The sequence below is a fragment of the Takifugu rubripes genome, chromosome 16 (genome assembly GCF_901000725.2).
Source record: "Takifugu rubripes chromosome 16, fTakRub1.2, whole genome shotgun sequence".
Taxonomy (NCBI): domain Eukaryota; kingdom Metazoa; phylum Chordata; class Actinopteri; order Tetraodontiformes; family Tetraodontidae; genus Takifugu; species Takifugu rubripes.
The window spans coordinates 11,991,829-12,008,498 of NC_042300.1; the positions used below are offsets into that span (position 1 = coordinate 11,991,829).

Sequence of the window (16,670 nt, forward strand, 5' to 3'; positions counted from 1 at the left end):
AATCACGTTTTAAATAAAAGCGTATATGCATGAATAATGTTAGAAAGGGGGTGGGGGGGGGCATTTTTGATCACAATGAAACACGTTATCGTTGCTCTCAGTCACTTTCTCCTCGTCCGGGTTTGTAAAGACCAAAGCATGTCAATAAAGTTTCGCGTTTTGAACCATCATGGCGGCTCCCACGGTCGTCGCGACTGTCAGCGGCTGTGTAAAACTTTTGCTTCGAGCCAACGGAAAGAAAGCGAAGAGCGCGTGTTGGAGGGCAGGTTGTTGCGCTGGGACAGGTGAGTCTCTGCTCACCTGGCAGGTGTCACATCCACCACTCATCAGAATGTGTTTAGAGCCTCCTTTGACCTGTGGTTTCCTGTGGTGATGAACACGGTGGCTGCATTGGTTGGTGCTTTTCTGCCTTCTAAGGTTCCATGAGGTGGAGTCAACACATTTCCCCATCATCACCCTGCTGCTCTCAGCCCCCCGCAGCGCAGCCGTGCCCCCCCAGAGAAATGGTTGGACTTTACGACCGCCTTGTTCGGTGTGGGACTCTGAGGGGAGACGTCCACCAGAGACATGTGGCCCAGCAGCTGGCTCGGCTGCAGCACACCATGAAGACCTACAGCAACAGCACGTACCTGCGCCCGCTCTCCTCCACGCTCCATTCAGATGATGGCAGAAGTCACCCCACGCTCGATAAAGACCCCCCCTTCGTACCCGCCGAAACCAAAGCCGATGGATCCATTTACAGGGTAACAAAACAAACGCGTCCCTTTTGGCCCGATGAGCTCCACGCGCACATTAAATGACATTAGAAACAGCCAGGAAGTATTCTTTATTTTATTTTGACCGAAAAACGAGCCACAAAGCCCCGCTGGCGTCCAACATGATGGACGTGACCCCCGGTCAAGTCCACCGCAGCGTCCTCCCCTCATATCAGTGATGGCGGCCATGACGCTTGGGTCAAAGGGAGGGTAGGGGTCTGGGAAGTGTATTGTGCTTGTGAGTTTTGGAATGGCCTGTTGCAGGGGGCTGTTGTTGTTTTTAGGTCAGGGTAGCTGACTGTCTACTATGTGGTGGTGGGAGTTTCTCCCCCCCCCCCCCGGTTGTTGTTGGTGCTTGGCTGGCACAGACACATAGGGTTAGGCAGAGATTTTGGAAGGCAGCAGGGCAGACCTCCCGCTGCGCCCGTCCCGGCACCCCTGTCACTCTCACCCCATCCCCATGCGGTAATGAGGGGATCCCCATTGTCTGAGCCGTTCGTGTCTTCTTTGCTTTTGATTCGGGGCTGAAAAACACTTTAGCGTAAGGCCGTCAACGCCGCCGCTTCCCCCCCCGCCCTCCCCTGTTGCACCTTATTTCTTGCTCTGTCCCCTGCGCTCAGACACACACTGACCGCAGGGGCCGCCACAATTATTCCGGCATGAATCGGGTCACACCGCTGTCCTTTCGGTGTCTGTTTTCCCTGTGAAAGTGCCGCCATTGTCCTCGCTAACTGGTCGAGTCTGCGAGGGGAGTACACTTGACTTAATATTGACCCAATGTGGCGTGGTTCTTGCGGATGGTCGGCTAACAATGGGCCTTTGTTCGGAGGAACCCGTTCTGTTCGAGTCAATCTTGCGTCAGAGAATCCTCCCACACCAGCGGGCGTCCCGTGGGACGTTCTCGCCAGCCGCAGCTCGTTATTGGGAAATATGACATCGACCGCGACGCCGTTTTCTAACGTCCCGCTTGCGAACCTCCCGCTCTTGTGCCGGTCTCCATCCTCCACCAGGCAGGTGAGACAAGGTCGCAGCGCCCAGCTAGACGGGGCGGCTGAGGGGAGGCCTTGTCCTTCTCCACTCTGCCGTGGCAAAATGGCTTCCAGCCACCGCTGACAATTACCCCACGGTGCCAGAGGGCATCTTGGGAAGTCAGGGAGAAGTCACACACTGTTATGCCAGAGCAGACAGAGAAGACTTGTTGAGTGCAGGCATGTGGGTTTAAAGAGAAGCACTGGGAAGCGGACGGGGAGGATGGGAAACCAGTTTGTTTTCCCGTGTAGTTTTCAAGTGACCCGAGTCAAGTGGTTCTTGACTGAGGACCATCTCCATGGAACAGTTTGCTAAAGTAAATTTTGAATAAGGAATGTTAAGTTCTTAGATAAAGGCGAATAACCTCTTTCCCTCTGTATAGCGTTAGCTTTATAGGCCATGATGAGCCAGTGGCGGGCGTGTTCACATGCAACGAGCCCACTTTGTCTTTGGCTTTACTCAACGTTCTCAGCTCGGTCACACATAAGACTTTTTTGGGGGGTTATTTTTTTTATAAGCAAGGACCTTTTGATGGTAGGAGGCAAGCAGCACAATGACTTCCAGCAGCATCTCAATGCAACAGTACCCACAAATTACAATAAGCAGCGCTAAACAGGGTGCACAGACAAGTCCACTCCATCTCTTATGGAGCCTCATCCAGTCCTCTCTGTTTTGTCTGACAAATCCCCCCATTGTTCCTCTGATGATGCTTTTCTTTCGTGGGAACCCTGGCTTGTCTTGTTGATTAGATCCCCTTTGTCTTCCTCCCCAGCAGTGGGCTAGTCTGGAGAATGTGAAACCTCACGCTGTAGCCGTGGCTTAATGCCTCACTATACTGGTTATTAAAGCACGATTCCTTCCTATGGCGGTGATTAAAACATTTATTCAGGGTGGAATTAAGTGATTTTAATCCATATTGTTTATTTTTAGGTTTGTCCACCGATTAACAAGTAAATTGATTTTGAATTTTCTTCCTTTTAGCCCCCAAAGCAGGAACTGGCATCACTATCACCCCCTCCCAAAGGCTTCTATATATATGGAGATGTTGGTATGTCATTTTTAAAATTCTATGTTTCTAATGAGGAAAAGAACTCTCCCTGATTATGGGCGCCATCCCACCACCTTTGCTCTTGCTGTCAGGCACAGGGAAGACCATGCTCATGGACATGTTTTACTCCTGTGTGGAGACCCCTCGCAAGAAGAGAGTCCACTTCAACGGCTTCATGTTGGACATCCATGAAAGTCAGTACCCTGCCTCTCACTGTGGCTGCCTCGTTTTATTTTATCCTCTATCTCTCTGCTGTTTTCTGTTCTGTCTCAATTAGCCTCCAGAAAATTGTCTTCCATTATTCGCGCAGGTGAAGCCGCTGCTTCAGGCTCTATTGTCTTGGGTCCCGGGTTTGCCGATGCAGGTGTTCTGTAAAGCATGTCTGACATTTGTGTACTGCTTGAAGGGATCCACCGGAGGAAACAAAGCCTTCCAAAACGAACGCTGGGGAAACTGTTCACCTATGACCCCATATCGCCGGTTGCCGTGGAGATAGGCAACGAAACCTGCCTGCTCTGCTTTGACGAGTTTCAGGTGAGCACATGTATTTTATGCTCTCTCTGGGTTTTGGGGGGGGGGGGGGGGGGGGGGGGGTTTCAGCTCTTCAAAAGGGCCTGAATCTTCTGTAAGTGATTAGAACAGGCTGGTAAATCAGCATGTAGCAGCAGTACTTTTTTTAAAAAGTTTGAAACTACTTCAATTCAGAAGAAGCTGACCTGCTCTGTCAGGGCAATAACACGCAGTTTAATTGGTTTAAAATTGAACTTTTGGTTAAAATTTGGAGGAACAAATCATATATGCCAAAGGCTTGTGGAGTATATTGTCTTCCAAATATTGTGCTTGTGGGGGTTCAAGGGGGTTAAAATTAGGTCAATTACAATGACAGTGTGATTTTATTGTTGTTTTTTTTCTTAGCTGATAAATATTATTAATACTCTTTCATATATGGGAAAGTGGAAGAAAGCCTATGAACAAAAAACAGAATTCTAGGTTTCATTTAAAATATGAATTCCTGTTTATACGTCTTTTAATGTTTCAGCCCAGTTTCTGGTCGGGTTTCATTAACGTGTCGACCAGCCTGTAACACCATCCCAGTCAGGTTACTGGTCAGCCTGGTGTCTTCAAGGAAGCAGGACTGAGGACACCTAGTGGCGAATCTATGGAACTGTAGGAATTCTGAAGGGACTTCCAGGAGCGCTGGAAATCTTCAGTGATGTTTCAGTAATTTCCCAAGCATGGATAAACAACAAAATATAACCGCTCGCCGCCATCGCAGGAGTTGGTGGGTTGCGCCTGTTGCTTCTTTATACGCAAAAAATTAGATTTCTGTCCTTGTAACAAGCCAACCAAGCCTTGCATAGTTTTTTTCCAGGCTATATTTAAACTGCCAAAAGGCCTCTTTCAGCACTGTGATCTTATTAATTGCTCACTGGAATCAAAAGGCAGAACTGCTTAGAAAGGTCCTGGTTGGTTGGAAACAGCTGCGGTGAAAGACGCTTGTTCCCATCTTCAGCATAAGCCAGACAAACATCTTTTAACCGCACGCCGCTGCTGCTCCTGCTGATATTACAGCTAATAGCAGCAGGTCAAAGGTGACAGAAGGTGCGCCCGCTCCCTCTAATCAGTCTCTATGCGTCTGTGAGGATCAAGAGCGCCTCCTTTCATCCGCCTGGCTTTCAGATCTTAAACGGCGCCACTGTTTTCGCTAAAGTTGTTTTGGTTTGCCCCTGCCAGCGCTGCTGTTTTCACTCGCCGACTGTTGCTACCGGTGAATAGGGGAAAACAAGAAGACATGCGCGCGTTGTTTGTGGTGCATAAATAAGAGGTTGCGAGGTTTGTGGGGGAGCTGGGTATGAAGGGAGCGGTGGGGGGGGGGGGGGGGGGGTCTATACCAATCAGCATCCTCCTCCACTCAGCCATGTAAATGAGGCTCTGGGTATCAGTCGCACTCGGCTGCTTCCTTAAGTGAGTGGAGCTAGAAAGCGACTGGCGGCAGCGGGTCAGATGGATCTTATCCTCTTAAATGCTAATGACATTTCACCATTCTCTTCATTAGCGCTGCGCCATTATCAGTAATTTGTAGCCACCCCCCCCCCACCCCCACCACCTCCGTTCCTTTTACGACCCCCACACGGCTTCTTAATGAATACTCACCATTGAGAGGTCCGGAGCTGAGAAGGAGAAGAAGACACTCTAGCATCATTGTCGCAGGGGCCTCCGCCACTACGCAGCCGCTGCAAAATTGCCCATAGGTTGTGTCCATAAAGAGGTGTAACATCAAAAGGTGGTGGGGGGGGGTGGGGGTGGGGGTGGGGGGGGCTCGCTGTAAACTGACTGCAGCTTGATTAATTGGATGCTCATTTGAATATCTGCATTGGCCACATTATTTTTGTGTTGCTCAGTGCTCGGCAGCCCCCCCCCCCCCCCCACTCCACCTTTCTCATTCTCTTGCTCCCCATTCTCTCCCCCACCCCCCCCCAAAAAACCCCATTCAGCAATAAATATTGCCCCCTCTCACTTTGCTCACATTGGAGGACACATGAATAAACAAATTCGGGTTGTATAAAAGGTCATTTTTAGATGACTCTTTTGAAGTGAAAATAAAATTCTCTGGTCAGAGGAAATGAGGGAGAAGCAGAGCCTTGGCTTTCTTTTTATTCTCACCCCCCCCCCCCCTCCCCTACACACACACACTCACTAATTTGATGCCCTCAGCCACCTCTCCTCAGCAAAATCGAGGCTTTAACACAAATGATAATCAAGTATTGGCAAGGGCAGCGGGGCTAATATGCAAAAGCAGAAGACCCTTCAGAGTGTGAAAGGAGTCATATGCTGTGGGCACGGCCGTCACAAGTACCTGTTGAAGATTGGTGAGAGCAAGTAAGAGGGGAGGGCGTCCCACACCAGTCTTTTCCTCGAGACGCCAGGACTTCTTCATCCTCTAAGTTTGTCCTTAAATACAGCAGGAAACACCTGATGTGCAGGAATGTGGCTGCGCTGGATTTAAAGCGAAGGAAACCGTCCTTCGTCCCCACGACGCCATCGTTTATGGCGTCAATCAGAGTGTGTGTTGTGCGCATGCTAATTTGACGGCCGTCGCAGAGGAACGTCGCGTCTCCCTTCGTGTGGTTTAAAAGAACAACGGGCGTGAAGGGGGATGGGAATAGGGACAAAAGTGAGTGCGCTGGATCACTACTGGAAAGGTCGGCGCTCTTCACGAGTGCCCTTGCGTCAGTGCTGCCATTGACCTTTGATTATTGCGGAGCGAAACCGGCATCAACTGAATTTGATTCGCGCATTATCAGCGCGCGGCCTTGCGTCCGGATCAACCGTCACACGTGCGCACGAGTATGGGCCCGTGCGCGGCTGTGTTGGATGAAGGCTTTGCCTGGAATTGTGACGCCTGGATTCACATTTCTCTGTTATCATTATTATCATTATTATCATTATTATTATGATCAGGCTTGCATTCAGGCACCCGGGCGTCCGTTCCCTTGATTAGCTCGGCCAGCTTCCCCCTCTCAGCTCCTCTCTCGGCTTCGTGACCATTTACAGTCGGCTCAAGTGGTTTAGGTGCGTGCACATTTGTGCACGCGTGTGGCCATGACCAGATACAAAGGAGTGAATAAGCACACCCAGGTGACACTAATCATCATGGAGTGTCGCTGGCGGGGTTTGACCCCAGAGCCGCGCGCGCTGCCGCAGGCGGAGATGAAAGCGTTTGTCCTTTTCTGCTTCTTCTCGTCCGTCAGGTGAGCGACGTCGCCGATGCCGCCGTCCTGAAGCAGCTGTTCCGGGCGCTGCTGGAGAGCGGAGTGGTGGTGGTGGCCACCTCCAACAGGCCCCCGGATGGTACGAGCACAGACACACTCGCAGGACGTTCGCTTCTCGGGTTCGCTTCCCCTCGAGTTGTGATGGCGTGACGCTACGTGCAGGAGCTAATGACCCTGGCGAGGCCTGCAGCGTGATTCAGATGGAGATGAATGCACCACCCTCGGTCCTGCGCCTGTCTTTCTCCCTGAAGACGCCGAGATCTTAAAACAAAGCAGAGGCAGCAGGGCGACGGCTCCCGCGGACAAAGACACGGATCTCTGATATTTACTCGCTATTAAGAACAAAGCACCACACCATACAAAGTTGATCGAGGGCCTACTTGGTATTAATTACATGGTTAATGGAGCTCTGAAAGCCATAAGAGACAACTGGACATGAAAGGCATACGTCTTCCACTTTTATTGATGTGGAGATGGAGCTGCAATCAAAAAGAGATGTGTTTTGGGGGGGGGGGGGTCACACAGTAACGTTTTGTTGGCTTTTTCCACGGAGAGAGTTGATTGAAATTAAGATGTGTTTGGTGGATAAAAGCACCTTTAGTGTCGTGGACCTTCCACTTGGTTTACATTAACGCTGTTTTCCATTAAGCTGATGTGGGTGAGAATTCAAAAATTCAATCGCATGAAGTGGCCCCATAAAATGAGTGAAAATATGGGATATATTAGTAAAATATAAGTGTAGCATTTTTGAAATGATTCCTAATGAATTAGTATTGAACTGAGGGGAACACGTATACGCCTGTCCATCATCGCCAAGCCCATTTTTTGTATTTTAAGTCGATTTCATGTCAACTAATATATATATATATATATATATATATATATATGTATACAGTATATGTGCTGTATATACAGTATATACCTATATGCAGAATGGCCCTTTAAAGCCTGTAGAGGGTTCTGCTGCACTGGTCCCAGACCAAGACAGAGTCTGGGACACGGACTGTTGCCAGCTTCTGATCATTTACCTAAAATCTCGGCACAAAGATAAACAAGAGCGCGTCCCCGGGTAATAGTTGCCTCGGCCCAAACATCACCGCGACCACTTGTTTGCAGCTGGACCGAGCCAAAGGCAGGACGGCGCCGTCCGAGCGAGCGAGCGCGCGCGCCTTTGTTCGCGTTTGCGTGTGCATCTCTGTCCGTTTTATCTGTCTATCAAGGATGCTACTTCAGATGTAATTTGTTCCAGCCGAGCTAATTGAAACCTCCATTCAGGGAGCTGCTGCGGACATTGTCCGAGCTGAAAAGGCGACGGTCCTTTCTCCCACCACCATTGTTTGGGAATGTAATGAATTTTATGTTGCTGCCGGTAGAAAAATCCATTTTTCTTCCCTGGACCCGGTCCCTTTGTCGCATCTCCCCACCCATCCTTCAGTTCATCAATAGCCACTTTATGTGCCAATCTGGTGGGGGAATGACATTATTAGAAGGCTAAACAGCAGCTCTAATTCAGCCCCTCGCTTCCTCTTTCAGATCTGTACAAAAATGGACTTCAGAGGGACACCTTCCTGCCTTTCATCGACATGCTGAAGGTAGACGCAGAGTCATCCGTCCCTTTTTACTTGTTAATTTATTCATTCGTTTATCACACACGCACACACATGCGCGCGCACGCATGTCACACATGTCGCGTGTCCCCTCCGCTTCCTCTTGGAAGTTGCTCTTTCGTGGTTTTGATGTTTTCCTTTGCCTGATGTCCTCGCTTAGCGTCACAAAGCTGTCTTTGATCACACCCGGAAAAAAAGAGACTTGCACCAAACCGGGGGTGGAAAAGAGCCCCCGTGGGTAGCGGTAAGGTGAGCGGGCAAATGGGCGGGACCAGCGACCAGGCCGCCTGGGGGAGGTGTCACGTCAGGCAGGTAGCGTCTCACATGGTCACTGATGTGTTTAATCATGATCAGGACTTGGGGGCACATTTTTCCACCCTTATGTTTGGGTAGGGACAACCCCAAAGCCATAAAAAGTGACGGAGACCTCCACAGAACATCCGTCCGTTGTTCTGTTGGAGACATTGAGTTCTGAAGGACAGTTCATAGGGGAGAGAAACTCTGTACTGGCACTTAAAATCCACATTCACCAGCCACAATAGAAACATCTCAGTTAAGGTTTTTTGATTAAATCCAAAAAAGGCCAAAGGTTAAGTTTGAAGCAATGCCAAATAGAAGGTAAAAAAGGGGACGTCGGACTAATCCAGGACTAAACAGAGAAATGACAAATACTTTTAAAAGGACATATGTGGAAAGTAGGAATGGTTTTACTTGAAACAGGGCTTTGCTCTTCAGACCTCACCTTCAAAGTATCGGAGTCGGAGGAGGATGGTTTAGAATATTCCTGAGAATATATATAGAAAAGCCCACATGAGGCCTTGGAGGCAGCCACCCTCTGCTCCGGCAGCACCCTCACCCTCTCTAATCCAGCCTCACCCAGGGCCTGAATGCCTGTTGTCCCACTCTGCCCTTCCCTACCTCCTCTATTTCAGGGTCCTATGTTCCCCTTTGTAAGGCCATCTGGGTTTTGGGGGGGTGGCTTTTTTCCCTCCTGAGGGCAGCGGGGGTCCGAGGCCTTCTCTATAGCATCCTGTTCTGAAAAGTCGAAGCGTGTTCCAGGGGGTCACCCTGCTAACTAGCTCACCCTTAATGGGTGGAATTAATGGCCGGTGGAGGCGCGCTGCGGCTGGCTCTGGTATGTGCGTGACTGAGCGTGGCTCTATAGCGAGTTAACGTGTGAATGAGGCCATTAAAATGTTTAAATACAACCCAGCCCCCGACCTCTCCTCCATATCACCTGTGCCAGTGTTAGAGGTTAATCCACCGCCTCCGTCCGCCTGGGTTGACGTCTTTATTCAACCATTGACTTCTGATTATTTGGTACCCACTTTTTCCCTCAGCACCCCCCCCCCCCGCAACATCCTAGTTTCCTGATCTTCCTGACATAAGAAACGCCTGCCCGTAAACATAGTTACCAGATAATTTAGATACCCCGTGCCATTTTTCCCAAGTTTAAAAGTCCCCCGCTTTTTTTTCCCACTTTGCAAACTTCCCCCCCCCCCATTCAGTTTGTAATTTCTGTCCTTTTCAGAGTCTCTGCAGACTCAGTCAGAAAATCTATTCAGTCTGCTTTCCCTTTGTAGCCATCGCAAAGCTCATAGTTCTGCAAAATACAGGGTTTAAGGGCTTTTTTAATGGCCGCGGCCAGTATTGTAGCTAAGACACTCTCAACTGTCCTCCCTCTCCACTCTTTCATGGCCCATCCTCTCTCTTTATTCTATTACCATCCTGCTCAGCTCGCTGGATTTACGCACCCAAGGTCAGGTCCCCGTATTTTGGAAGCATAACAGTGACTTTCTCTTCCTCCGTGCTTGTTTGATTGCAGCTGTACACAATGACGCCATAGAAACATGACAACAACCCTGAGGCAACTCTGAGTACTTCTGGGCTTCCTGCTGTTTCCAACCCTCCTTTTGAGCCGTTGCTCTCTAATTTATTTACTTTTTTTTGTCTGCGTGCATGCCATTTTTTTTTTTTTTTAAATGATTTGCTGCGTGAGGTCGTTGAGGAGGAGAAACGAAGAAATGGAAAAAGAATTTGATGAATGAGAGGGATGGGGTCCTCTAGCAGAGACCTTGGTGAGAAGGACTGCCTGTGAAGAGGCGGCAGCTTGCGAGCTTGATGACTGTTATTGTCTTCTGGAGAATTTAATGGCAGGGCAGTGCCACTCACCGCCTGCCTCGAGGGCACAACTCACTTGATTTTGCTCTTTTTTAGCATGGAATAAATTCTGCTCCAAAAAAATTGCATAGGTAGCTTCACCTTGGCTCCCCCTGTTGCCAAACCGAGGTTTCAAGTGTTTTTCTCGTCAGTGTGTGCACGTGGCCTCGTGCTTGGTTTCATATGTTCGATCGAAAATGAGTGCCGAGGCAATGCGAGTGGTGTGTATCAATTTATCAGGCAGCCTGCAGTCAGAACACTTTACTTTTCCTGTTGCCGTACTTGATGCAAGCTAGCTAGATAGTTAGCTTGTTAGCGGTACAACAGTGGGAGGGGGGTGCATGTATAGGGAGGGGGAACTAGGCACGATGGTCTGGAATATCAGACCGAGGACCTGCTCCTGGTGGTCGTTGCGCAGGCTCCGGCTGCAGATGATGTCCGCATCCTCGCCTTTTCCCCGCGGCCCGCTACGTGCACCCGCCATAAACGTCACCGATCTCCCCGTACGTGCGCAGCGCTGGTTGGCCAGGTGTTCCCCGGCCTTCGGAGCAGGTTAATTTGGGGTCGTGACAGAGATTGAGCTGAGGGTGGGGGGTCCCGGTGCGCGAAAGGTGGGGCCTCAGACTCAAAAGATGTTTCTCCAAGAGAAGCAGCCGTGGCAGGGGGAGGTTGTGAGAACGACCTCTCGGAACAAACCACCGTTGGCCCGAGGCGGTCACACTTTAAGGGAATAGATCATTAGGTGTAATTAGGGTGTTCACATTGTCATGTACCCCCCTGAAAGTCCAAGAATGAATAAAATCACCAGTTGCACCCCCCCCCCACGCACACTCGTACACACACACAGAGCAGCGTCCCGGTTGGTGAAAGCACTTTGATGTCAGAAGAGTCGTCCAGAACTCGCCAGCATAAAGGCAGTGTTTTAAGCTTTCTCTCTTTTCTCCCTCGTCCATCCCTCTCTCTCTCCACCCCTCCATCCCTCCCTCCCTCTTTTCTTCCGTCTTTCCACACAAGGCTGCAAGACACACACGGATGAATGAACGACAACCTTTCCCCTGCAACCCCCCCCCCCCCCTTCTCTTTTTCAGCCTTCCCACCCCGCATTTCTTTGAGGTCTGGTCAATTCTCCAGGCCAAACAAAAAAAAGCATCAAATGTTTTCTGCTGCGGGTAATGAGGGAGTGGACCTCATCAGGGCCCAATAGTCAGCTATCCTTGGCTTTTGTTGCATCTCAATGGCACCGCGCTCTTTGAAAAACTCAAAAGCAACTTTTTTCGAGGGGTAAAGGAGAGAGAGAGGGAGATATGGTGGAGAGAGAGCGTGCACAGAGGGGAGCGGCAAAAAAAAGCCACGCTGTTTTTATGCTAAACGCTTGTCCTGGGAGAGGAGTGCACGGCTCGGACAATGGCGTGATTAGAGCTACATGTGTTTGGATGACTTTCTTCTAAAGACACCCCGATTCTCATGTCCGTCATCGAGCCTCTCCCGTCTCTTCTGGGGTTTTTTGGGGGGGGGGGGGGATTGCATCTGCACAAGCAACAGAACTCCTAATTCGCCCCCCCAGGCCGCTTTTCTGAGAATCGTCTCCCTTTGACGTGGAGGTGGACAAAAGTTACTTTCACTTCACCGTGTTTTCTTCCAAAGTTGAAAATGCAGCCGCATTCCGTGACCCGTTCCATCTCTCCCGGCTTCCTGTAAATATTTGGGAAATGTAGGAGAACTCCGGGACACGGTGCTGCGGCCGGGCGCTGACGCAAGCGGCAGAAACGCGGCTGTGAGCTTCAGAAGTTCCGCCCCCGATGGCGCGGGTAAAGGACAAGATCACGACGTGTGGGCAGATTAAAAATCCCGAAGACGTGAGATCTTGACAGTCCTCTCAAGAGGGATAATCAAGCGATGACCCGCAGGGCTTCAGCCCCATCTGATTATAAATATCCAATGAAATCATCATCTCTGATTGTGTTCCCCGCTCCTCCTCCTTCGGACCTCGCTCCCCCATTCAGAGGAGCGTCAGCAGTATTTGCTGCATGTTGAGGCGGTGTTGTTTGGGGGGGGGGGGGGGGTGAAGAATGGCAGGAGAGAAGCAAACTGAGGTTCTAATGATGTGGCGGAGATAGTGACAAGATTTCTTCCCTTTTTTTCCCCCCCTCCGCTCTTTTTGCATTTTAGAGACCTTTTTCCCGACGGCGGGGTCAACGCAGGTTGATGAAATGACACCCCCCTTTTGTGCGCAGGGGAGGGCGAGCTTGTCAGGTTGTTATTAGGCCTGATTCAGCCAATTGGCTCAGAGCGGGAACCCCGTTTGTGCGAGCGGACACGGAGATAAAAAGTTGACAGCGGAGAAGAATGGCGTATTTCCATCCCCTTGCTTTGTGATGATTACTAATTATCCCGCAGCTCAAAGAGGCCAATGGCAAGAATTCACTGATTTCCTGATTTAGCGGAGCTGTCGGCGGGCGCGCTGCCGGGATGATATGCAATTCCTGTCTCTTCTTTGATCGAACGGTGGAGATGATGATTATAGTTTTGTGCCGCGCCGGCTGACATGAATCCCGTTGACGTTTTACACCACGCGGAAAAGTTTGTACCTGGCACCATCAGTTCAACCCCCCCCCTTCCCCCCCGAATGGCCCCAGGAACAATGGGGTGGGGAGCGGCGGTTTGGAGCCACGGCAGAGGCAGACGGGCTCCCGCTGGATAGCTGCTTATTTGCGCACAATAGAGTGAACGCGTGAATCGTTCACACGTGGAACGGAGCTGATGTCGTTTATTTTAAAAAAGAAGATGTTATTCTACATGAAATCACTGCACTGGAAGCGGCTGAATTTATTTTAAAAAAAAAACATTTAAAAGAGTCACGTAGAACCAAAAACCTGAACAAACATGGTAAAAGGGCTCCAGGCTTCAGGCGCCACATTTACCACGGGAGGGTTCTTTTTTCTAGGATAAAGGCCAAACATCCTGGTTTTAATCACTCGTTCGTTTCTTTGTGTAAATAAAGAGAAGTTTGATAATGAAACTCCTTGACTGCGTCTTCTGTCCCCCGCAGGAGCGCTGCCACATCATCTGCTTGGACTCTGGGACAGACTACAGGAGACTGGACAGGGTGGCGGCAGCGAGACGCTTCTACCTGTGAGGGAGCCCCCCCCCCCCCCCACACACACACACACACACCCAGTTCAAAGGCTGCATGCAGAGCCTGGAGTCGGCCCACACAGGAAATGTTTGGATTTGGCACTTACATTATTTAAGGGCAGAAATAAATAGGATGCGACTTGGAAATAAATAGAAAACAGCATAACCTTGAGAGACTGATGAAAAGCGTGAAAAAGAAATACATTATCTGTTAAAAAAAAAAAAGACCAGCAGTGCTTTAAAAGCTACTTTTCTATTTAGCTGATTACATATTCGCTCTTAGAAATACACATGCAGATAAACACAGAATGAATGACGGCGCCGTTGCTCATCACTGTGGCGGAGCGCTCGAGTGCTTTGCTTCCTTTCACCATGTGTAAATAGAGCACATCAAACCCTTTTACCTGCAGTTAACACACACACGCACGCACACACACACACACACACGCGCTGCGATCTCATTTTGATGCGCATTCACAGTCTAATACTCGTGTTTAGAGACAAACATCCTGTTTTTTACCGACGGAGTGAAAAGCTAAGTACCCCCCCCCCCCCACCCCCCCCCCCCCCCCCCCACCCAGCCTCTTCTTGTCGCCACCGTTTGATGCGGCCACTTCATCGTTATTAATTTCATATCTCATCTCGCCTCCTCTGTTTGCCTGGCTGTGCGTGCGTGCGTGTGCGTGCGTGCATGTTCAGGACCTGCGAGGCTGGTGCCGAGGCCACCTTGGATGCTCTGTTTGAGGAGCTAGCCTTCAGACAGAAGAGTGGTAGGAAATTTCAAAAATAAAAAAAATAATGGAAAACATTTGGAAGGATTTACATTTTCCATCATTTAAGGTAAAAATTGCAGCTGTAGTTTTCCACCCAGTAGTATTTAATGGCGCATTATCTTCTCACTGGCGTACAAACCAGTGACAGTTTTCTAGATGGTGTCGGTTCTTTTGTCATTCACATCGATGCAGCTTCCAAGGAGATGTTCGTAAAACTGAGGCAGGCGGTTAAAAATAGTGGGTAAACTAGAGCATTGGTGCAGTTTTAACGAGAACTGGTTTACAAGAGCTGAATAGATGGTGAGCAGAGCTTTTCTTTATACAGATTAGCAATTTCCTTCCTGATACTTTTGAATAGACCCCAAAAAAAGGAACTTTTTAGAAAGGATTTAATCATTAAAAGTTTAGTGCGTTTGGTGGATCAGCCTTGTGTGTGTGTTTGCTACGAGCTGGGTACCAAAATCCACATTCTACTAGCAAAGTGAGGACATTTTTCAGAAGTGAGCACACTTAGGCTAATGCGTTATGCCTGGGGGAGTCTTCACAAAGATAGGTGTGTGCATGTGTGTGTGTGTGTGTGTGTGTAGTTACAGGCCCGCGGACGCTCTCGGTCCTGGGCAGAGACGTAAACCTGCAGAAGACCTGTGGCTCCGTTGCTGATTGCACCTTTAATGAGCTGTGTGGCAAAGTAAGTGTTTCTAAAGCTGCTGTGAGTGAAGTGAAGCAGTCACACAGTCCAGTGGCTTTTTAAAGGCATTTTAGCCCGTGGGGAGGGGGGTTCGGCCCAGGAAAACATGGGCTGTGACGTATGGTCGGACAGAATCCGTACCTGTCCTGGTTTCCCTTCCCAGTTAAACATCCGTTTCAGTCTTCCAGAGCTTTGGAATTCCCCAGTTCCATTCACGCCTAAGGTGACGCTCCAGACTTTCTCATCACTGACCATAACTGTGTGACGCGTGGCTTCCAAACGGGCAGCTTAATCTGCCGTTGGTGTTGACCTGAGACTGGAGAAGCTGTTTCCCTGTCCTGATAAATCCCGTTGGCTCTGTGACCCGTTGACCTGTCCTACGTGTTTCCCAGCCCCTGGGTGCCAGCGATTACCTGGAAATGACAAAACACTTCCACACCGTGTTTGTTCGGAACGTTCCCAGGCTGACGCTCTCCATGAAGGACCAGGCCAGACGCTTCACCACCCTCATCGACACCTTTTATGACAAGAAGGTCTGGATACTGGATATTGACTCCCGAGTGCATTGGGTATCTGTCAGCTCATGACAGACGCGTGATGATATCAAACCTCTCCGTTAGCATCTCTTTGCATTCTCTCCCCCAGGTGAGAGTCGTGCTGCTGGCAGCGGCGCCTGCTGAGCAGCTGTTTGTCCTCAGTGGAGGGGCAGATGAGCTGGACCGCCAGCTGCTGGACGACCTGGGCCTCAGCGGGGTAAAGGAACCACTTCCCTCATAGCTGAACACTGCGTTTAAATGTGACCACCGCGTTTACTAAAACCTGCCCACGACTCCGCTCTGCAGCAGGCGGCCGAGCGGCTGAGGTTCTTCACGGCCCAGGAGGAGCTGTTTGCCTTCCGGAGGACCGTCTCCAGACTAGCGGAGATGCAGACAGAGTCCTACTGGAGGGACGGAGGCCGCAGGAGAGAAAGCCCAATATGCTGACAGGAGACAGCGTTACCCTGTTGCCCACCAGGTGCAGAAAGAAGCAAATGTACATGCTACATGGTCAGGCTGTAGATTTGCAAACTGTCGGTGGTTGGGCTTGTTTTTTGGTTACTGTGCATGTGTCTCCTCTGAGGCCCGCTCTCTCCCCCTCGTGGACTTTTTCTGTTAAATAATAAGCAGCCTTCTCAGACGCAAACAGGCACTTTATCAGCGCAGAAGAAGGGGTAGTTCTCTTCTGCCCCCTAGTGGGTGATTTTGGAAAGGAAACATGAACCGCGGTCTACAGCTGCTTCCGTTTTTATAAAGCTACGCGAGCCTTTATTTCTTAATTATAAATCATTTCAAGATATTAAAATGGACATTGTGCGAAATAAATCTGTGTTTGTCATTAAATTAGACTAAAATTGGTCTTTAGTGATTGACAGACTCGGGTTCACACTGACTATTTCATTTTTAAACGAATTATACTATGTAACTGATGATTTTCAAGTGGATTTGTTTCATCGAGATCTTTAGGTGTTCCCTTTTATCAATCTGCCCCAAATTTCAGGTAGTCTGTTTTACACTTGAGTGAAGCAGAATTTCTTCTTTTTTGTCCAATAGGGCTGTTTCTCTGTAGCTCATAATGACTATTAAAAAAAAAAAACAAGGTCGCTGACCTTTGCGAGACAATTTATCATTTTTATATAAAAGACTGGACTTTAAATGGTTCTCCT

At 49.5% G+C, this 16,670-nt stretch overlaps 1 protein-coding gene across 2 annotated transcripts; it reads left to right on the forward strand.

The window, feature by feature from the left end:
* Positions 1–134: 134 nt before the first annotated feature.
* afg1lb (AFG1 like ATPase b) lies at positions 135–16,352 on the forward strand. Of its 2 annotated transcripts, none has more exons than XM_029849867.1 (13): positions 135–284; positions 418–743; positions 2,766–2,832; positions 2,925–3,026; positions 3,239–3,366; positions 6,585–6,684; positions 8,139–8,197; positions 13,422–13,504; positions 14,207–14,277; positions 14,868–14,968; positions 15,361–15,501; positions 15,614–15,721; positions 15,814–16,352. In XM_029849867.1, the coding sequence occupies exons 1-13, from the start codon at positions 170–172 to the stop codon at positions 15,949–15,951; spliced, it is 1,539 nt and encodes a 512-aa protein (XP_029705727.1). In that variant the 5' UTR covers positions 135–169; the 3' UTR covers positions 15,952–16,352. The 2 variants fall into 2 exon arrangements, with proteins under 2 accessions (XP_029705727.1, XP_003971933.3); XM_003971884.3 differs by having other exon boundaries at positions 15,811–16,347.
* Positions 16,353–16,670: the final 318 nt, after the last annotated feature.

Bases quoted from the DNA above. Each gene is read 5' to 3' on its own strand.
- afg1lb (XM_003971884.3), top strand. From the start codon at position 170: ATGGCGGCTCCCACGGTCGTCGCGACTGTCAGCGGCTGTGTAAAACTT. The intron at 3,027-3,238 runs GTCAGTACCCTG...TACTGCTTGAAG, and splicing joins CATGTTGGACATCCATGAAA to GGATCCACCGGAGGAAACAA. The intron at 14,969-15,360 runs GTAAGTGTTTCT...CGTGTTTCCCAG, and splicing joins TTAATGAGCTGTGTGGCAAA to CCCCTGGGTGCCAGCGATTA.